Here is a 22,010-nt window from a genome sequence, read left to right as displayed (position 1 = left end):
GGATGTCTGAGAATTCGACGACAGCAAGGTCTACACTGTCTCAAACACAAAAGGCAGCGGTCTGCCCTAAGTACTTGTTCACTGGATCTCTTACAAACACTGGACGTCTCCCTACAGGGCCGCGACTCCGTGCTGGGAACCTTACAAACCCGAAGATCACCGGGACTTTCTGGGAGCCAGCCTGCAGGCGGGGTGGAGGAGGGGGCACTGCAGCTGTCCGGCTCTCGGCGGTCACTTCCTCCGCTGCTGTGAGCGGCCCGGGCCTGTGTGGCCCACCCAGGCCCGGGCCGCTCTCCTACCAGCTCCAGGACACAGATCTCTCCTCACACCCACAAGCCCCTACCTCAGGGCTCTGGGCCACGCCACGGCCCCTGACCCAACTTTACTGAGAACTTTCCCCGGCCCCCGCTCGGCTGCTAACCCCGCCGGGGCGCGCGCCACACAGGCCGCAAGCGCGGGTCCCCGGCCTGCGGCGACGCCCCTCCCCGAGCCAGCCAGCCCGCACGCGCGGGGGCTCCATCCCGCGCAAAATTCCACTCAGAACCTGGGAGCAGGGCGGGAGGGGGATTACTGGCGAGAGAAAAAGGAGAGGGAGAGAACCTGGAGCCCCCACAAGCAAGCCGTCCACTCGGCCGCCGCCGCCCCGCCGCCACAGCCAAACGGTTTCAAATCCTTGCGGGCGGATGGGTCGCTGTCGTCCAGCATAACCGGGGGCGGGACTACCGAGCTCGCCTGTCCCGCCCCCTCGAGCCCTGGCTGGCACTCAACGCGGTTGCCATGGCGACGGGCGGGGTTATGTCTATCACTGCCTCTCGCATCCGAGGGGGCGGGAATTCCGCCCTCCGGGGTGCCGTTGTCATGCAAGGGGCGGAGACTTCCCACTGAGCTATTTCCCCCACCCTGAGAGAAATGGTCACCCCAAGCCATTCCGTTGCTGTGGTAACTGTCTAGTCCACTGCGCAGGCGCGGAGCTCTTGTCTTAGTCTATCTGGTGCTTAGTGCTTTCCAGGTTTAATCTCCTGTGATCCCTGTAGTGTGGACACTGCTGCTTCCGGGCTTCCTACTCTGTAGTTTGTGAACACTTGAGAGACTGAGGAGGAACCAAGAAAAACTCAAAAGCGATGGAACTGCTGGACAATGTTCACTGAAAAGCCTGTTTGTTGTTTGAACAGACACCACCATTGAGTAAGTCCAAAGCAGGGAGAATTTACCCTTGTTAGCTCACACTCCAGAGGTGAATTACTCAGGACAAGGCGCAGTATATTTTCATTCGTTATGTGGAACCATCACAAGTCTGAAAACACTAACCCTGGAAGATGCTGAACTGAAAAGGCTTTCTGTCTACTGCTCTCTCCAGAAACGTACCATCAACGGGGGAGGGGGGGAGGGGAGGGTGCTTCCCAGGAAGCACATGGGCCTCAGGGCAGTCCACATTGCTGTGTGGTGGTGGTCTTTGATCTTTTACGTTTCTGGGAGCTCTGAAGCATGTGCTGTAAAATACCAACAGAAACAAAATTTAAATTGTAAAAGCACTGCCTTAAATTCGGTGTGCCACTGTTTTTCATCTAAGTTCACAACAGAATTCCTTCAGCAGAATCCTTTCGATACACTCAGTGTGGTGCCAAAGCTAACATAATAACAGCTTGAAACATCTTTTCGATTTTCCATAAGGGAAATAGAAGAGTCCCTTGTTTGTAATTAGTATTTTCGGCTTCCAGAAAGGGACCACACTCCTCAAGGTGCACTTTCAAATCCACCTCACTGGCGATAAACACCAATAGCTCTTCATTGTTTCAGAGGCAAATTGTGCTAAAGAAAAGAAGGAATAAAGAATGTTTTCAAGAATATTTGGTTTCCAAAAGCTTATTTGAACACACTCACAGCTGAAGTATGACCCACAATCCAGATCATTTGCACCAAGAATTAGATTGTAAAACCCACATAAGCAGAAATGTGGCTAGTCAGAGACCATGGAATGTAAGGGGTTGAGCTTACAGAGGATCAAAGGATACGGATTTCCAAGTAGGAATAAGAAATTCAAGAGTACAACATGGTGACTATAGGCAAGAATTGTGTATTGAGCTTTTTGAAGGGCAATTTTTAAGTTATATTCATGTACAGGAAACTTAGCAGTGCACCTGGTTAACCTAGTTCAGTGGCAAGTTCTTTGGCCTTCGCCTTTTCCAGCTTGTCAATGCAAGCCATAGATTTTGGACCTGGAACATCGTCACCCCAGTAGTGGTGGATCTCATTGTATCTGTCATTATAATTGGTCCTGATAGCTTCCACCGGCTTAGCCAGAGTGTTTTTGTCTTCTGAGTTAATCTGCATGATGGTAACAGAGGTACTAGTCTTCCTGTGGACCAGCCACCCCAGCCTGGCCTTCTCTTTGATGATGCAGTAGGGGATCCCCATCTTGTGACACAAAGCAGGCAGGAAGCCCACCACTCAAATGGGGTCTACACTGCATATAATCACCAAGAGCAGAGCTTTCTTATTGTCTACCGAGGTAGTAACCATATGGACTCAAAGGACAGGTGGTCTCTTTGTGGGGATGTCCCCTTTACCATCAGCTTTCTTCTCAGCATGGGCCAGTAGCCTTAGCTTCTTCTGCTTTGTCTATGCCCTGCACTGTTGGGCAAGCTTAAGCAAATGGTGACTGTGTGATGGTTCAGGGTCTGGGTGAACTGGTTAATCACAGGAGGGACTTTGAGATGCTTATAAATGATAGTTCTTTGATGTTGTAGCTGGATGGAACAGGGCCATTTGACAAAGTGGGTGATGTAGATGAATTTCTAAACAGTCTTATTAAATAAGAAATACAGAGCCAAATACAGAGGTGATAGCTGAAAAGATCAGAGCAAATAGCCAGGACTAGCCTTAGCTTACCATCAGCAGTAGCTTCCACAGAGAGAGCTTCTTCTTGTCTAAACTGTGCTTTTATTGCCTTCCTGTTCTGCCTTCCCATTGGCTCTAAGCCCAGCCACATCACTTCCTTGTCACTGCCTGTCTATACAGACCTCCAGGTCTCTACTGGGATTAAAGGCATGTGTCACCACACTTGGCTGTATCCTTGATCACACAGAGACTCTGCTTGCCATGTGATCGGATTAAGGGTGTGTGCTTCCATCGCCTAACTTCTGTTTATGGCTATGACTTCTGATCTCCAGGCAAACTTTATTAACATACAAATAAAATATCATAGTTCAGCACAAATGAAATATCACCACAGGGTGAGGTCTCTTTTGGTCTGGGTGTCTTGCCCAATCCTGAAGTTCTTGAGCCTTTTTACACAGGATTCACCACTTTTTTGGCCTCCTGCTTCTTCATGATGGAGGGACAGTGGTCATCTTCTTCCCCTTGGCCATTTGTACTTTGGGCATTTCTTTGGCTGGAGGAGAGAGTATATATTGTATTCTTGAAAATTCCATTCAAGGTGTATTGCTGTAGAATTCTCCTTGTAAAATGGATAAGTACATGAAGTAATGTATATGTTAATTTTCTCAAGTTAACCAGTCTATGTTGCATGCATATTTCAAAGCATTGTGTGATACAAATAAATGCATATCATTTTTAGACTATAAAAAAATATCATTTGTGGCCATTGTAAAGAGTGATGTATCTCTGATTTCCTTCTCAGCCTGTTTGTCTATTGTATATAGGAGGGCTACTGATTTTTTTTAGTTGATCTTGTATCCTGCTATGTTGCTGAAGGTGTTTATAAGCTGTATCAGTTCCTTGGTTGAATTTTTGGGGTCACTCATGTATACTATCATGTCATCTGCAAATAGGGAAAGCTTGACTTCTTCCTTTCCAATTTGTATTCCTTTAATCTCCTTATGTTGTCTTATAGCTCTGGCTAGAACTTCAAGTACTATATTGAATAAGTATGGGGAGAGGGGACAGCCTTGCCTTGTTCCTGATTTTAGTGGTATTGCTTTGAGTTTCTCTCCATTTAATTTGATGTTGGCTGTTGGCTTGCTGTAGATTGCCTTTATTATGTTTAGGTATGTTCCACATGAGAACATGAATAGGCAGAGTGCTGGAGAGGTCCCCTTAAATCCACAATGATACATCCTCTGTAGACTGCTGGCAATGGTCGAGAGAAAGCCTGATCTGACCTAGTCTGGTGATCAGATGGCCAAACACCCTACCAGTCGAGCTGGAACTCTCATCCAATAACTGATGGAAGTGGATGCAGAGATCCTCAGCCGGGCCCCAGGTGGAACTCCAGGTGTCCAATTGTCAAGAAAGAGGAGGGACTGTAAGAGCATGAATTGTTGAGCCCAAGATTGGAAAAAGCACAGGGACAAATAGCCAAACGAATGGAAGCACATGAATTATGAACCAAAGGCTGTGGAGCCCCCAGCTGGATCAGGCCCTCAGGATAAGTGAAACAATTGAATAGCTTGAACTGTTTGGGAGGCATCCAGGCTGTGGGACCTGGACCTGTCCTTAGTGCATGAGCTGGCTGTTTGGAACCTTGGGCTTACACAGGGACACTTTGCTCAGCCTGGAAGGAGGGGACTGGACCTGCCTGTACTGAATCCACCAGGTTTAAATGAATCTCCAGGGGAGTCTAGGCCCTGGAGGAGATGGGAATAGAGGGGAGAGGATGGGGTAAAGGTAGGGGTGGGGGCAGGAGGAGGGAGGACAGGGGAACCCATGGATGATGTGTAAAATTAAAACACAAATATAATAGTAAAAAAAAAGAAAGAAAAAAATACACGGCTGCAGAGATAGTCTGGTGGCTGAGTACTACTTGCTTGTGCATGAGGACCAGAGTTCAGATCCCCTGCCAGAAGGGTGTGGTTCCCACCTATAATTCCAGCACTCAGAAGGCAGAGACCGTATCCACATAGCAAAATGACTATGTATAGATGAGCCCTGGGTTCAAATCAGACAACGTGGAGAGTGATCAAGAAGGATTCCTGACATCAGCCTCAGACACACACACACACACACACACACACACACACACACACACACACAACACACACACACATACATGCAGTCACTTCACATACACATATTTTCTAAGAGGGCAAGAAGGAAAATGTAATCTAGTACAGTTCAGAGGAAATAAGGGAAGGAATTTTACTCCCTTAATATCTACCCTCAAATCTCTCCAAAAATAACTCTTGGAAAATATTAATGTAGACCAGAATTATAATAGTACATTTTTCTTTTCTTCAATGTGAATTTGTCTAGTCATTTGAAGGACCGTGAGTAATAAACACACTGAAAAATTCATGGCACAAAAACAAATGTTACTGACTCTGAATCACTGCAGTAGATTATCAATTATTTCCATTGCTTATCAAAAATAATCAAGACTTAGACATAAACAGAAATGGAGTTTTATTCACTAAGCTAAGAGTTTTCAATTGCGTATTTTTTTCAGATTTTTGTATCCATGTTATTGTAGGTAAATTAGAAAGTACTAAGATCTTTAAAGAAGAAAATTAGTATAGTTTTACCATTAAAAAGTAACCAGGATTGGGGCTAGGGTAGTGGTGGCACACACCAGCCTGGTCTACAAAACAAGTTCCAGGACAGCCAGGGCTACACATAGAAATTCTGTCTTGAAAAGCCAAAAAAAAAAAAAAAAAAAAGTAACCAGGATTTTAAATGTGGCCTTATTATCTGACCATATTACATAATTTGCTTAATTTTCTCCTATAGTTACTAATTCTGGTTCTCACAATATTTCTGTAATAAAAGGCTTTGTTGAAGTCTCAGTTACCCAGTTACCTCCATATGAGAGATTTATTTCATGTATGTGTGGGTACATGTATGTATATGTTTGTGTGCATGTGTGCAGCATATGAAGAGGCCAGAAGTCAATGATGGGTATCCTCCTCACCTGAGTTTTTGAGACAGTCTCTCACTGAATCTGGAGGCAGTAGATTTGACAAGATTGTCTGTCAGCCCCAGGGTGCTGTCTACTCCTGCCCACCCCCACCCACATCCAGTACTGGGGTTATAAGCTCCTGCACCTGGCTTTTCTGTGGATAGTAGGGATTGAACTCCAGTCCTTGTGTTTTCAGGGCATGCACTGTATTGATTCAGCCATCTTTCCAGTGGACATAAGAAAGCGTTAAGGCCTTTCCCCCAAATTACTCCAGACTTATTTTGCAAATAAGGCATACAGCAATCTAGGAGAGGGTCAGAGTCACATTAACAACTTTTTGGATCTGTGCAAATTGTATCTTTAAAAATAAAATGTATGACTTTTTAATTTGCATTTTCTGCTCTTTGAAAATGTTACTGTTTCTTATTAACCCTGCTGTGGATATCGCTCTGTGTAAATAAAGTTTCCGATTGGCCAGTGGCCAGGCAGGAAGTATAGGCGGGACAAGAGAGAAGAGAATTCTGGGAAGTAGAAGGCTGGGGAGAGACACCACCAGCCGCCGCCATGAAAAGCAACATGTAAAGACACTGGTAAGCCACAAGCCATGTGGCAAAGTATAGATAAGCAGAAATGGGTTAATTTAAGATAAAAAAAAGTAGATAACAAGAAGCCTGCCACAGCCATACAGTTTGTAAACAATGTAAGTTTCTGTGTGCTTTCTTGTTTGGGACTGAGCGGCTGTGGGACTGGCGAGTAAGAGAGATTTGTCCTGACTGGGCCAGGCAGGAAAACTCTAACTACATAGCCCCTTTTAGTCTTCCGTGGTAGAATCTCTTTTGCTCTTTGCTCATTTTTGAGGAATTTGACATGAGACAGTGTGGTAGTTTGAATAAGAATGACCCCATAGGCTCATATATTTGAATGTGTGGTTCCCAGTTGGTGGACTGTTAGGAAGAATTAGGAGGTGTGTTCTTGGAGGAGAAGGTGTGTCACTGGGGGTGGTCTTTGAGGTTTCACAACCCACATTACCAGGCTTAGCCTCTCTCTCTACCTATCTCTATCTGCCTGTGGATCAGAACTGAAAGCTCTCAGCTACTACCCCAATGGCATGAACCACACACCCCATGATGATGACGATGAGCTAACTCTCTGAAACTTTAAGCAAGCCCCAAATTAAATGCTGTCTTTCATAAGAGTTGCCTTGGTCATGGTGTCTCTTCACAGCAATAGAACAATAACTAAGACAGATAGACTGACAAAGATCTTCCACATTTTTAAAGAATTAACTAGCAATGGCTCTATACACTTTTGTGTAAAGTTGATAGTTTGTACAGTCAAATTTTATTCATGATTTACCTTTTTTTTAATTTTTTTTTACCGTGTGTGTGTGTGTGTGTGTGTGTGTGTGTGTGTGTATGCCATTGAAGTCATAGAACAATTTATAGGAGTCACTTGGTCTGAAGGGTCAAACTCAGGTCATTAGGCTTGGTAGCAGGCATCTTTGTCCACTGAGACATCTTGCTTGTCCCACCACTTTCTATTATTAAAATATCATTAGACTGAAATCTTGAATGACTTAACTATCTAGATTGGAAGCAATTTTAAATACTAAGAATCATTCCTCTGTTGTCTTATATAAACATATTAGAGATAAATATCAGAACAGACCCATAACCAGTAAATTCCTTAAATTGGATGGGAAATGATTCAGAACTTTCTATTTAGAGACCACAAAAGTATAAATTACACCACAAATCGATGCAATTTAAAGAGAGCAGAGAGGAAAAGGCTTATTTTCTTTTCTTCATTAATAAAAATTGAAAAGGTCACTGCCTTTAGTATGGTGACTCTGGATTCCTTAAGCCAGACCTAAGCAATATTCATCATTCCATTTCTACTTCAGCTGTCCAGCCCAACTTCCTGGAGAAACTCATGCTAAGGGTTATTAATTGAAAAAACCTGGCTCTAACCCTCCCACACACACACCAAAAGTCTATATGTCACCCCTGGGTAGTGTCAGCATAAAGAAACAATCAGTTAGCAGAGAGTCCCAGCCTCCTCTATTCAATGATTTGTCATGCAAACCCCCGTGGCACTAAGCTGTAAACTCCCAGCTTTTGAGCACAGTTATTTTCAAGAAGCCACTGGGGAAAATTGGAACTTAACTACAAGGGTAGCCACAGTAGGAAGGCCAATGCTCTGGAGTCTAGGTATCTGGGTCCTGGGGCTCCCTAGTGATGTGTGGCAGAAATCCAAGCTACCTACGTTTCTTCTTTAGCTTCCTTATGGAACAATTGGCAAAATGGAGATGGTGCATTTGGAAAATTGTCCAGCACCTGACACAAGGACGTTTCTATTTCTATTTCAAGTCTTTTGTGAACATTTTGAGACCCAATATGATGGCTAATCTTGGCTGCTAACTTGACTGTATCTACAGTCAGTGAAAACCCATTCTGCTGGGCATGCCTGTGAGGGCTTTTCTTAATCCCAGCTTTGAAGCAGGAAGGCCCACCCTCAATCTGGAAGAAGGAAACTGCTTTTCACCTGCTTGCCCTCATTCTCACTGGTAAGTTCACCTATCCTGTTGCTGAGGATATTATTGTTTGCCTGTATTAGAACCTATTTCTTCTAGAGTCCAGTGTAGACTGAAAACCAGCAGCTCTCCACAAATCCTCTAGGACTCCAACACCATAGAGGGACCGCTGAGTCGTCCAGCCTCTTGTACTGAACAACTACCAAATGCTTGGTCTTTTCGTCAGGAGACAGCCATTGTTGGACTACCCGGATGCAGCCGGTAAGATGGTCTAATAAATCCCATTGCCATCATCATCATCATCATCAGCAGCAGCAGCAGCAGCAGCGTTACTGGAGAGAGATGGGTATATGTATGTGTGTGTGTGTGTGTGTGTGTGTGTGTGTGTGTGTGTGTGTGTGTACGCGCGCGCACTCATTTATATGTAGAGGTCAAAGGACAACTTTTAGGAGCTACCTCTCTCCCTTCACCACATGGAGGTCCCAGGGATCAAACTCCAGTTGTCAGGCTTGGTAGCAAATGCTTTTGCCTGCTGAGCCAAGAGATATTATAACTATATGAACTTAGCAAGGTCACATGATGAAAGGTTAAACATATATCATGAGAATAAAAATGAAATTAAAAAAACTTTTTAAACTGCTTGAAAAAAAATACAAACTTCACTTTGTGCCAGGACAATAGCCATGGTGACTTAAGGGCAAGACTCTACCCACTGATGGCCTGCAGGATGTAAAACTGAGAATTTACTTGAAGATCTTACATTTAAAAAAGAAAGTACCTGATAATATGGAGCTACAGAGGTACCCTGCTCCAAAATGACCTCCTTAGCTCTGGGAGGTCAGCTTTAATTGTTAACATAACACGACCTAGAAGCACCTGGGAAGATTCTCCTTGACCGATGTCTACATTGGGATGGCCTGTGAATATGCCTGTGGGGATTGTCTTATTTAAGTTAATCAGTGTGGGAAGACCCAGTCCATTGTAGGTGGCACCATTCCCTAGGCAGGGGGTCCTGAACTGTGGAAGAGTGGAGGTATTAAGCTGAGTACAAGCAAACAAGCGAACAAAGCTACATGGATTCATTTCTCTCTTCTCTTGATTAGGGATGTCATATGGCCAGCTGTATTATGATCCTGTCACTGTGACCTCCTCATATGATGGGTATGTGTGGTCATATTTTATTTGTGCTCTAATAAATAAAGCTTGCCTGGAGATCAGAGGGAAAGCTTACCATTATAAGTAAACACGAAAATCATGCAATAATAGCACATGCCTTTAATTCTATCAGTTGAGAGGCATGGATCTGTCTGGATCTGTGAGTTCAAGGCCACACACAGAGCCAGGTGTGTTGGCACATGCCTTAAATTCCAACACTAGTTAACCATGGAGGTCTGGAGGTCTGTATAGACAGACAGGAAGTGACAGACTAGGCAGAAAGAGGAAGTGATGTAGCTATACAGAGCACAAATCAGATGACAGAACAGCAAGGCATATAGGCATGAGTAGACAGGAAGTAGCTCACCTTTTGGAAGTTGCAGAGTTGGTGAGGTGAGGTTAGCATGTAGCTGTTCCTATTTCTCTGATCTCTCAAGTTTTCACCCCTATATCTGGCTCCATGTTTTCTATTAATATGACTGTTTAGAAATTCATCTACAGATGTGACCTAATGTAAGCCCTTCTCGTAGGCTGCTTTTTGTCAGGGTATTTTATCATGACAGAAACAAAACTAGGATGCACACAATAAAAATTAAACAGAAATCACATTGCTACAGTATGTTTATGTTTTAGGAAGGAGAGATGTCCTCAGCCCTAGAATGTCTTACTTGTAAATGGGCTCTTTGTGTTTAATTACATAAAGTAGGAAAATGTATAAATCAAGTTGCCCCAGGTTAAGGGTAACTTAATGAACATCTTGTTGAAAATCCAGGAAATTTCTGTAAATGGATGTTTTTGATATTGACATGGAATTAGAACTCAGACAATGTCTTTTGGCAAGCCTTTTTCTGTGGTGGGTATTGTGTTCCCTGAAATATTGTGTGTTCCCTGAAATAAATTTATGTGGGGTCAGAGAACAGACAGCCACTAGAACAGAGCCAGAAATGGTGGCTAGAAAATGGGTCAGAGCAAGCTATAGAAGAAGTTGGGCGGTGGTGGTACACACCTTTAATCCCAGCATTTGGGAGGCAGAGCTAGCTGGATCTCTGAGTTCAAGGCCACTTTAGAAACAGCTAAGCATGGTGACCCACGCCTTTAATCCCAGAAACCCAACCTTTTTCCCCAGGGAGTGGGGGCAGAAAGAGAAAGGTATATAAGGTGTGAGGACCAGGAACTAAAGGAGTTAAGCATTTGGTTAGTTAAGCATTTGGCTGGAGAAGCATTCAGGCTTTGGAGCAACACAGTTCAACTGAGATTCATTCTGGATGAGGACTCAGAGGTTTCCAGTCTGAGGAAACAAGACCAGCTGAGGAACTGGCAAGGTGAGGTAACTGTAGCTTGTTCTGCTTCTCTGATCTTCCAGCATTCACCCCAATAACTGGCCTTGGATTTTATTTCATTAATAAGACCTTTTAAGATTCCTACTACATTTTTCTTTCAAACTTTCAACTTTAGATGATTAAATACTTAATAGCAAATTGGATTAAACAAACTTGGGAGGGGCTGGGGAGATGGCTCAGCAGTTAAGAGCACTGACTGCTCTTCCAGAGGTCCTGAGTTCAATTCCTAGCAACCACACGGTGGCTCACAACCACCTGTAATGAGATCTGGTGCCATCTTCTGACCTGCAGGTACACTGTATACATAATAATTAAATCTTTAAAGATAAATAAGCTGGGTGACTGTGGCACACACCTTTAATCCTAGCACTCAGGAGGCAGAGCCAGGTGGGTCTCTGTGAGTTCGAGGCCAGCCTGGTCTACAGAGAGAGATACAGGACAGGCACCAAAACTACATGGAGAAACCCTGTCTCAACAAATAATAAATAAATGAACTTGGGAGAAAATGTAAATGTAGATAAAAAATAGTATAAGATGGAAAAAGCAATGGAAATAATTTCTCTGATGATTAACTGATATTTGTGTTTCTCTGCCTTTTCTTGCAGAAAAGACACCAGTGACAAAGTGCCCATATGTAAACTGTTGGCTCTGATTAAAATACTCATAAGCACTGGATTAGCTACTTTCTTCTTATTTCTGCAAAATACCCAGGGGAAAAAAATCAACATAGGGGAGGAAAGGCTTGTTTGGACTCGTGGTTTCAAAGGAGTCTGTATCAGGGCAGGAAAGCAGAGTGGCAGGAGCATGAGGCCTCTGCTTGTTCACATCACAGCAGGAGAACCAAAGCAACATAACCTCCAAGTGTTTTCCCTCTATGGCCTCCTCCTGCCAGCGAGGTCCCTTTCCCAAAGAGTCCACAACTCTCCAAAATGGGTGGGGATTGAGCATGCAAGCACACAGACTGGGGGACAGGCCACATTCCTAACTCCTGACCCCCAGAGTCTCAGGCCAACTCTCATTTAACCAAACTTGAGAAGTCTCTAATCTTAATAACCCCAACACTGTTCAAAAGCTCAAAATGCAAATTCTTCCTAGACTCAAAGCAGTGACTTCACTGTGAACTGTAAAACCAGGAGGAAAGTTAAACACATACAATATGCAACATAAACTAAATACACTCCTCCTAGTAGAGGGGCTTGAAAGAATAACAAGAAAAGACTGGTGTGGTGATATTTTATTTGTGCTGAAATGTGATTTTATTTGTATGTTAATAAATAAAAGTGCCTGCGGGTCAGAGCTAATAGCAAGCCATTTAGCAGAAGTCTGGCAGTGGTAGCACACACTCTTAATCCCGATCACATGACAGACAGATTTCTCTGTGTTCAAGGATATAGCCAGCATGGAGACACACACCTTTAATCTCAATACCAACCATAGAGACCTGAAGGTCTGTATAGACAGGCAGTGACCAGGAGGTCATGTGGTTGAGTTTACAACCAATGAGAAGGCAGAACCGAAAGTCAATAAAAAGACAGACACACAGGAAGTAGGTCTCTTTTTTCAGGGGAAGGAGGGCAGCGGCAGCGGGTGGTAAGAAGGTGGTGTTGGCCTCAGCTCTTAGCTACTGCTCTCTGACCTCTGGGTCTTTTAACTCTGCATTCAGCTCTGTGTATCTTATTTAATAAAACCATTCAGAATTACATCTACAGACTGCTCCAAAAGAAGACCATAATCCAGCTGGTTCACATCACAGCAGGTTAACCCAGTAAAGGAATGTTAAATTCTGAAACTGTGTTGACCAGGATCCACAGCCTGTGGTGATATCATCTGAGCTCCAACAGGCTTGGGCATCCCCTCACCTGTGGCCATGACATTTGCAGCAAGTATGACTTCTCTCTTGGGCAGGCTCAACTTGGTACCTGCTGCTTTTCTCAGCAGAAAGCCCGTGTTCCTGGCATCTCCAACATCCCAAGAGACTTAAGCCTGCTTTCATCTTCACAGGTTCACACACTGACCCCCAAGGGCATCCCTGCAGGAAATGTTATCCTACCACCCATTGCCTGGCCATGTTGACTTTTCTCTGGAATCTTGGTGCAAGCTCTGTTTCCTTGTAGCTCCTGCATTCTACATGTGGGGAAAAACAGTGCTATGTGGGTGATACTAAGTTCTGCTACCACCTTGAGAAGCAGATAGGTCCCCTTGGGCCATGGATGCATGGCTCTGTGCACACCAGCAGGAGTATGAGGCCTCTGCTTGTTCAAGTTATAGTAGGAGAACCCAATAAAGAAATAGCCCCTGTAGCAAGTAGGGGTGTGAACAGACCAATGACAGATGGTGGGAGTGTTGGACAGAACTGGTGGGCCACCATCTGTTGCATCCATGGATTTATACTGGGATCTATCAGCATAGCATGATTGTGATGATTTCATTGCTTCCAGCAACACTCATCTTAGGTGAAGGCATATGGAAGGGAAGGAGAGCCTTGGGTGAGTTTGGCCAACAGATAAAACAGAACAAGAGAAGGGCAAAGAAGTATGGCATACCCAGAGGAGTGATGCCAAAGCCAGATGTTGGGCTGATAATGGGTAAGGGAAGATCTTTTAGTATCATATAAACAAAGTATCAAGGATTCCAGTCCAGTTCTGTGGACCTGGAAGTTAGTGCTTATCCCTTTGTTGCCATGGTTCTCAAACTCAAGAAAGTATAAGAATTGCCTAGGAACTACATCAATATAGATTTTGAAGTCATCCTCAGGAATTGTGGGACATAGAAGTTTTTTTTTTTTTCATTTTCATGAGTAGATAGATGATACTGGCTTAGAGTTTTATGAACCAGCTATTAAAATGTCTTATATTGGGACAGGCTGTGCTTGCTCCTTCACAGCCAGGAACCAAGGATGTTTCAGGTATTTAAATCAGATCTCTTGACTTAAAACTGAAACCATGGTGCCATACAGAGTCACACTGTAATGACTGAGGCAATTCAGTAACTTTATTTTGCTATTTCAGTTGGAGTCCTTGGACAAGCAGAAACACAAATGTGACATCAACTTTGATTCTGAAATGGACTTCAGCATGGCTTCACATCCCAAGCATCCGTTTTCCAGAAAGCTAGAGAACTGTGCTCTGTCAGAGAAGGGGAGAAGATGAACAAGAGAGATAATCATTTCTTAAATTTTCTAAATAGCTCAGCCAAGTCAAATACATCCTACATGAGTGTGAAATTTAATTCTAGGAATAAAGTCATTTAGTGTGAGGTCTCAGTGATGGGAGAAAAAAAAATGAACAAGGATAAGTCATTCATTTCCAAGAAGAAAAAAATGAAAGTTTATATAACTCTGACAAGATTACAAGGGGGAAACATCATATCCACTCTTTATTTATTCCCTATGGCATGAAAAGTGCTGCTTCTGTCCAAAGACCATGAGGAAAATCAGACTGAGAAATCATTAATTCTGATTTCTAAATCAACTCCTCCCAGTAGTTCTCTACTAATTTGACTAAGTCCCTTGCACTTTATCAATTTTATATTTAACAACTCACTATAGCTCTGTCTTTTATTGTGTTTTATTTTTGTGTATGTGCACATGGGTGTGGAGACCAGACCTCAACGATAGGTGTTTACCTCCATCACTATCCACTCCAAGGTCTCTCTCTCACTGAGCCTGGAGCTCACGGTTGGCTAGTCGGCCCCAGGTCACAGGCTTACTACCCAGCCCAGGGGGTCCTGGGTATCAAACCCAGGCCCTCATACTTGTGCAGCAGCAGGCCCGTCACCAACGGCACAATCTCCACAGCACAAGTTTTTCTATCTTTGGGGCAATAACAACATATTCAGTAGAGTTCTAACGATTTGTAATTATAATATCATGATTGAGCACTTATCCTATGCCATGCATAATATTTCTATTAATTAGGGTTGGCATGATGGCTCAGTAGGTAAGTGCTTGCTACATAAGTGTGGGAACCTGAGTTCGGATCCCAGCACCCATGTAAAGGCTAGGCATGGCCACAACACATTGCCTGTAACACCAGTTCAGTGAGGGATGGAAACAGATTACCAGGACTTACTGACCCCCAACCTAGCTCCAGATTGAGTGAGAGATCCTGTCTAAAAGGAATAAAGCAGAGGAGGATAGAATAGAGCCCCTGGCATCTTTCACTAGCCTCCACATCTAAGCACAAGCATATGTACCTTCACACACATATATAACATGCACATGCATAAACACACATTCTCTCTCTCTCTCTCTCTCTCTCTCTCTCTCTCTCTCTCTCTCTTCCTCTTCTTCTCCCTCTCTCATACATACATACATACATACATACATACATACGTACGTACGTACATACATACATACATACATACATACACACACAAAATAAAATCTTCTATCAATTGAACCAACCTTGTGAGGTACATCTTATTAATCATTTATACTTTAATTTCCTTCTCTCTCTAGGTGATAAATTCTCAGCTCCTCCACCCCAGTTACAAATGTTCTCAACTGTCTTTCCAGCTGTCAATACATGGTTATCAGTATATTTGGAGCATTTATAAGCCTGGAGTCAACAGGAACTTCAGCCTCTCTTGGCTTTTCATTCCTAGCAATAACGACTACATAAGTTCTAAATCTGAAACCTAGGTTATCTCCACAATGACCAGTGCCCACTTCTGAGTCTCACATACAGACTGGCATCTTTCTCAAAGCACTTTGTTCTAATTAAACTTTGCTCTAAAGAATTCCTTTTAAATTACACCTTTCTGAAGGCAAGACAAATAGTATTGGATCTGTAGCCTAATTACCATCATTATCATTACTTCTCTAAAACATGGAGTAGAAGAGTAATAAATGATTGTATCATTCAATATTTGACTCTGCTAATTTTCACACTAAACTTGGAATTACAGAATATGGTTTAATTCACCTCAACAGTAAGCAAGGAAAACTACAACCTCAAGGTTTAATGGAAAAAACTGGAAGGCAAAATGGGTATGTAAGCCAAGAAGCTATAAGCAGCTCTCCACTTTATCTGATTTTTCCCCATCACGCATCTTTAAGGAAACCCAGTAGCCAATCAGCTTAGCATCTCAGAGTCACTCTATAGCATAAACACGTGTGATAGCAAGAGCAAGTGGAAGTCCCAAGTAAACAGCCCGCGGAAACCTTACCCTTGAAACATTTGGGGACTTCAAGGGTGCCATCAATGCAGTTTGCCTCCTCGGTGTAGCTACATTTCTTCTCCTTATTTTTGCAGAAGAAAGAAACCTTGTCACCATGCGTCATTCCGTTCTTAAAGTGTTCCTGGAGCTTCACTCTCACTCCTTGATACAACACTGTGGCTTTCTTAATAGATATTTTGCAAGATGCTGAAAGAGAAGATGTCTGTAGTCAAGACTCTTTGTTAAAGAGAATAGTGATTAGTTGTGTTAAGGAAGATGGCTGAGTGGATGAAGGCACCTGCCACCAAGACTCATGATCTGAGTCTAATCCACAAGACCCACGTAGAGAAAGGAGAAAACAAACTTTAGCAAGTTGTCCTCTGACCTCCACACAGGCACTATGATGTGTGTGAGCCCACATACATACACACACACATGCACAAAATAATAAGCACATAATACCGTTTCTAAAGAAAGAATGTAAACTTGTGAGTCAGTAGATGAACACAACTGAGATAAACAGACCAAGGCAAGAGGGTTCTAAAAAATGTGCGATATACAATGCCAGTTTGATTGATGATAGATGTTCCCTGTAATGTTTCTGCCCTTCAGTAATAGCATAAGGTCAAAGACGCGGCAGCTCCCTGGCTTCCATGGAAGAGAACAGGATGTAAGCCTGAGCCAGTCTGCACTCAGATCCCATTTATGGAGCTGATAGATCCATCAGTCAGCTACCACAGGTGAAAGGTGCTGACAGCTCACAAATGGCTCCCGATCAAAAGTTTGTTTCAGGGCCAGCAAGAGGCTCAGTGGATAAAGGCACTTGCCACCAAGCTTGGTGAGCAGAGCTCAGCGCCCTTGATCACACAGCAGAAGAGAAAAATCAACTCCAGAATGTTGTAGACTCACCACACGTGGGTCATGGTGCATGTGCATGCACACAGGAACAGATATACACAATAGAAAAAAACGTAAAAAAAAAATTGTTTTCAACCTCTTTGTTTTACATATATGTGTATATGTATTCTTAAATACATAAATACAACCTGCTCAGTCTGTATAATGTTACTTGTATGTATATAACTTCAGAGCTGACCACTTGGTATTGGATAGCCGACTGGGGTTGGGGGGCTCTTCCCTGGGGAAGAAGGACTCTTTCCCCCACTTTCAGCACTCCTCAGTTGCCTGTAGTTCTTAGTCTAGTGCTGAGTTCCTGTGAGACTTCCCACTTCTATGAGTTGCTGTCATCCTTGTTCAGGTCTTGTTTAGGCTGTTGGCACCATATCTTAAATACATATATATTTAAAAGAAGGGACTTGGTCAAATAAAAGACCCCATCCCAGAGCCACCCCATCAGAAACTCTGAGGATGGAGCCCAGAAATCTGTGTAAAAACTAGTCATCCAGGGCTGTAGAGATGGCGCAGTCAGTAAAGTGGTTGTTGTAGAAGCATAAGGACCTGAGTTCAGAACCCCAGCAAGTACCTACATAAAAACTAGGGTGAGAGGGGAGGGCTGGAGAAGCAGACAGACAATATGCTAGAGCTCTTTGTCACCCACCCAGACTCCAGGTTCAGTGAGCAATACTGTCTCAAAAAGTGGGGTATGGACTGGTTTGAGGAAGAAACCTAACATTGACCTCTGACACACACACACACACACACACACACACACACACACACACACACACACACACGCCTCTAGGAGACTCTGATGCAGGACAAAGCTTGAGAACCAATGCTTACCCTAGCTTCCCTGGCCTGATATCTTCGGGGATACCGGCTTCATAAATCAATTGCACTTGAAGACCTGTCCCAGACTCTGCTTTTAAGAGATTCCAAACTATAACGCTAGCTATTCATCATTTTGTGTTTGTGCCTACTTTCCTTTTCTGTTTAAACAGTCCAGCTTAGGCAGAGAAATAGAGTGCTATGTGGTTGTTCTTTGCATAGTCATTGCATTATGCAAATCATGGCACTGACTGGATTAAGGACAGATGCCCAACTCAAAAAAATTGGCATCTCAGGGAAAGGATGCCAGCTGGTGATGAATGCTTTACCTGTTGTAGAATCAAGCCAAGTTCAAACAAGAGAGGGACACAGAGGCAAGAGAGGACACTGACATGTTGTATATCAGTTCCTCATTTGCATATTTCGTTTTTTAAATATAACAAGCCACCATTTCCTTGAACTAGCTGAAATGTGTGATTGATCTTTGTGGCAAAGAGAACCTTGACAAAATAAGAACCCAAAGGGAGGGTGTGGGATGCTTGGGCTGCAAAGATGGCTCAGTGGTTAAGAACGTACACTACTCTTCTAGAGGACTGGAGTTCAGGTTCTGGTACTTGGAGTCAGGTGGCTCACAACTGCCTCTAACTCCAACTTCAGGGAAGCTGGTCTCTGTGAGCACCTGTACTCATGTGCACATACCTCACCTCCACACAAATGCACACAAATTTAAAAATTCCAAAATAAATATTTTTAAATGGTACTTCTGAGAAGATTTAAAAATAAATACAAGCAGAAACCATGGTCTCCCACCACATTACCAATGCTTCAGAGAATCTGTTTGTTTCCTATAGCTAGATTCTAAGCAACCTTCTAAAGCATGAGAATTCTCCGAGTACTATTGAGTCCTTAGGACTTTTATATGTCAATGGCTATGAAGCAAGTCTGAGCAACAAGTAGAATTTAATAAAACAAAAAAAAAAAAAAATGGCAGAAAAGAGTGATCCACTGGATGAATTCAGTACTTTGTAGGACCTCACCCACATTTCCATACCTTTACAGCTTGGCAGAGCAGACCAATTTCCCATCTTGGTGCACTCCACTTCTTCTGGGCCATCCAGTGAATATGTATCATGGCAACCAAATGTGGCTTTATCCTTATAAAAAAGCACCTGCTTTGCAGGATAATTCACGAACCCATTGTCTGGCCTCGAGGGGAAGGGGCATTTTACTTCTACAAAGTATATTCAATAAGACATGTTAGTAACTAACAGTGTTGCCTGACAGCTGCAGAATGGCTATATTCTTCCTTCCATGGAACCACTGGATAGTCCTGTGAGTGAGATGCAGTTTCTAGGTGCTCAGTGCTTAATTCTGTCCCAATTCTCTTATACTTATGGAACCCTGAATATTAAAGAAGAAAGAAAGAAGAGGAAAGAGAAGAAAGAAATATGTTTTGAAAGTAAATAATGATGCCGTGCTATCTCTTTGGCTTTTGATTTTTCATCATGAAATGTTATTTGGCACAAATTTCTACAGTCTAAAAAGTGGGTATGAAAGAAGAGGGGGAAAGTCTTTTTTTCTAATCAATAAACCAGATTAAAAAGATGCTGCAATGATTCTTAAATTTAGATAGATTATAAAGTCATAGCCATCAATCAGACTATAACCCAGTTTTTAAAACCTCTATCCCTTAATCCAGACATCTTTTCACCAGCCTCACTGGTGTCCAGCTGTCAGACACAAGTCAATCCATGACTCTGGCTTCACAAGTAATGTGACCCTATATAGCATGCCTTTCCTTTGTCTTCCACTCATGATACAAAGCCCATGTCAAAGGACTTAACCTCTGGAAATACCACTCAGTCAATCTTGGACTATTAATTGTGCAATATTTAATTCACTGCAAGTCAGAAGATGAACTCATTCATTTGTCATCCCTGGTACAAAACACACTGCCTGACACATGGTAGGTGCTTAATAGGCATATAGTGTGGTGGTGCACACCTATAACCTCAGCATTTGGGGGGTGGAGGTAGGAGGATCAGGAATTTGAGACCAGTCTCAGCTACAGAGTGAGTTTAAGATCAACCTGGAGCTGCTGTTGTATAGAACTTTCTGCTGGATTGAAACTTCCCCTTCTTAAAGCGGGGAGTGAGAGGGTGGGGGGGAGGGGGGAGGGAGTGGGGGGGTGGGGGGGAGATGTTCATAAGATGTTCAAGAAACAAAAGGAATGTACACAGCCCCTCTAGGGGTTGTAGAAACAGGAGCGAATGCTGGCAGAGAGAAAATTCTCCTGCTCCTGGCACAGCTGCTTGTTGGGCGGAGAGGACCAGGGATACAGCTTTCTGAAGTTATCATCCATGCATGTTGAAATGAACTTTTCAGTGATGCAGTTACATTTGAGCTACTCATGGAGTAGTCATGGAACCCCTCACTCTTGCTACAATAAGTAACCCCAATAAACTCCCTAGTTTCCCAGGCTAGACATGGGGGTGTCATTTCGTTGGTCTATCATTGGTGCCTGATCTGGGCTGAATAAATATTGTCCATGTCTCTCTAGGAAAAATGACACAAGGGATACATGAGACTCTTTCTTAAAACAAAACAAAGCAGGAAAATAATTTTAAAAGTTTATCAAGGAAGAGAATTTGGAATAACCAACACTTTCAAACATGTGCTCCTATGCCACTCTAGTTATTTTGACTTAACCGCTTACCCTTACATTCTGGCAATTTAGTCCAGTTTCCATGGGCTGTGCACGTAATTGTGTCATTTCCAAACATGGCATGGTGTGGCAAGCACTCAAAGACTTCTGTGTCCCCATAGAGAGAGGTGTTCCCAGCTGATGACTTGTGAGACTTAAGGGTTGCAGACTTAGGAACTGGTGGTGGTGGGCAGGCCATAGCTGCAAAGAGAGATCACTCTTATCTCTATGAAAATTATTGAGGTTTGTAATGTACTCTTTGAAGGGAGGTGGATATCTGAGTTTGAAGCCAGTCTGCTTTACATAGTGAGACATTGTCTCAAATAAATAAACAAATAAACTCTGGGCTGGCAAGATGTCTCTGTGTATAAAAACAAATAACTTGCTGCTACATTTGATGATTGGAATTTAGTCCACAGGACCCACATAGTGAAAGAGAAAACTGACTTTCACAAATGGTCTCTGGACCTTTACACACAGGCTAAATAAATAAATATAACTTAAAAATTAAAACACACTCTTTTCAGAATGAAAGAGAATGTGAGAATGAAGCTAAGAAAACATAAACTTTGATAATAGGGTAAAAACAGCCCTTTGTTGATGACGAGTAAGAAAAAGTCAAATCAAATGTGCCAACCAGTCAGATCCTGTGCCAAAGAAGAATGAGAAAGAGGAGGAAGAGGAGGCAGAGACTGCAGCAGCAATATTTTTGTTTTGGCATAGTTAATTTGACTTTTGCAGCCAGTGTTCTATACATCTTTGACCTAAAGGCTACCTTGAAAGATGTTTCTGGAAATCAGAATGTATGTAAGACGTTGCTGAGACTATCATGAAGTACTTGGTGCCGTGTTGTTTGTGACATCTGAGTTCTGCCCCTAGTACAATTTGCTTGTTTTTATTAAACACCTCCTGCTTTGGTGTTTAATGACTGAACACATGGAGGCTGACACATTCAGATGCAAGGACCCAAGACAAAGCAGTGGCTTATCATCCTGCCTTAATAAATATAGAGTTTTAACAAATTCAAGGGAAAGCTACACCAACATAAAGACACTGCTGAAGAAAATGTTATTTAACATGACCTATCTCAGTCCTCCCTATTTCAGTCCTCCCATCTCAAAGAGTGCTCCATGGACTAGCAGTCAGGGAATTGCCGGGCAGCCGGAGAAAGGCTCAGAGCACACCTGGAATGCCTGAATCAGCATCTACATGTTAGCAAGATGCGTGGTGACTGGTGTGCACATTCAAGCATGAGAGTTGCTCATTCAGATTAGATTGAATTTAAAGTAGCTTTTCTGCTCTTAACTGGGGTGGGGGGGAGATGAAATTACATAATTGGTATAAAGATGCTTAAAAGGGGAAACTATATGAACCATGGTGACTCTTACTGTTGATAAAGAACTCTATGCGTCTTTAAATCATTGTTGTGGTTTGGTTTTAATTTTGTTAGGATTTATTTAGAGTCACTTTCCTACTTTGATTTGCCAGGATGGGTGTCACTGAAAGGTGAAGGATCACATCCACTACTATATCTCC

The 22,010-nt window shown here is 43.0% G+C and overlaps 2 protein-coding genes and 1 pseudogene across 2 annotated transcripts in view; all 3 read right to left on the bottom strand.

Annotated features, from left to right (window-relative positions):
• The window catches only part of Cep112 (centrosomal protein 112), a 385,003-nt gene extending 384,076 nt beyond the window's left edge, over window positions 1-927 (bottom strand). The window contains exons 1-2 of the mRNA XM_036195322.1: window positions 807-927; window positions 601-762 (exon numbers count right to left, since the gene is read on the bottom strand). Coding sequence (XP_036051215.1) covers window positions 601-762; window positions 807-927 — 283 coding nt within the window. The remainder of the gene's footprint in view (window positions 1-600; window positions 763-806) is intronic.
• Window positions 928-2,142: 1,215 nt separating this feature from the next.
• Window positions 2,143-3,383, bottom strand: LOC118590014 (annotated as a pseudogene).
• A 10,568-nt stretch (window positions 3,384-13,951) lies between these two features.
• On the bottom strand, window positions 13,952-20,673 carry Apoh (apolipoprotein H). The gene is made up of 4 exons (XM_036195321.1): window positions 20,487-20,673; window positions 18,822-19,001; window positions 16,052-16,249; window positions 13,952-14,007 (listed from the first exon to the last, which is right to left on the bottom strand). The coding sequence occupies exons 1-4, from the start codon at window positions 20,671-20,673 to the stop codon at window positions 13,952-13,954; spliced, it is 621 nt and encodes a 206-aa protein (XP_036051214.1).
• Window positions 20,674-22,010: the final 1,337 nt, after the last annotated feature.

This window comes from Onychomys torridus, chromosome 8 (assembly GCF_903995425.1).
Source record: "Onychomys torridus chromosome 8, mOncTor1.1, whole genome shotgun sequence".
In the NCBI taxonomy this organism is placed as follows: domain Eukaryota; kingdom Metazoa; phylum Chordata; class Mammalia; order Rodentia; family Cricetidae; genus Onychomys; species Onychomys torridus.
The sequence above is the reverse complement of the archived record's forward strand: the minus strand, read 5'-3'. Positions and strand labels throughout refer to the sequence as shown.

Excerpts from the sequence above, each read along its gene's own strand:
- Apoh (XM_036195321.1), bottom strand. The coding sequence starts at position 20,673 with ATGGCCTGCCCACCACCACCAGTTCCTAAGTCTGCAACCCTTAAGTCT. Across the intron at positions 16,250-18,821 it reads TGCTCTGCCAAGCTGTAAAG|CATCTTGCAAAATATCTATT; the intron begins GTATGGAAATGT and ends CTTCTCTTTCAG. Across the intron at positions 14,008-16,051 it reads AGTCCCCAAATGTTTCAAGG|AGCACAGTTCTCTAGCTTTC; the intron begins GTAAGGTTTCCG and ends CTTCTCTGACAG.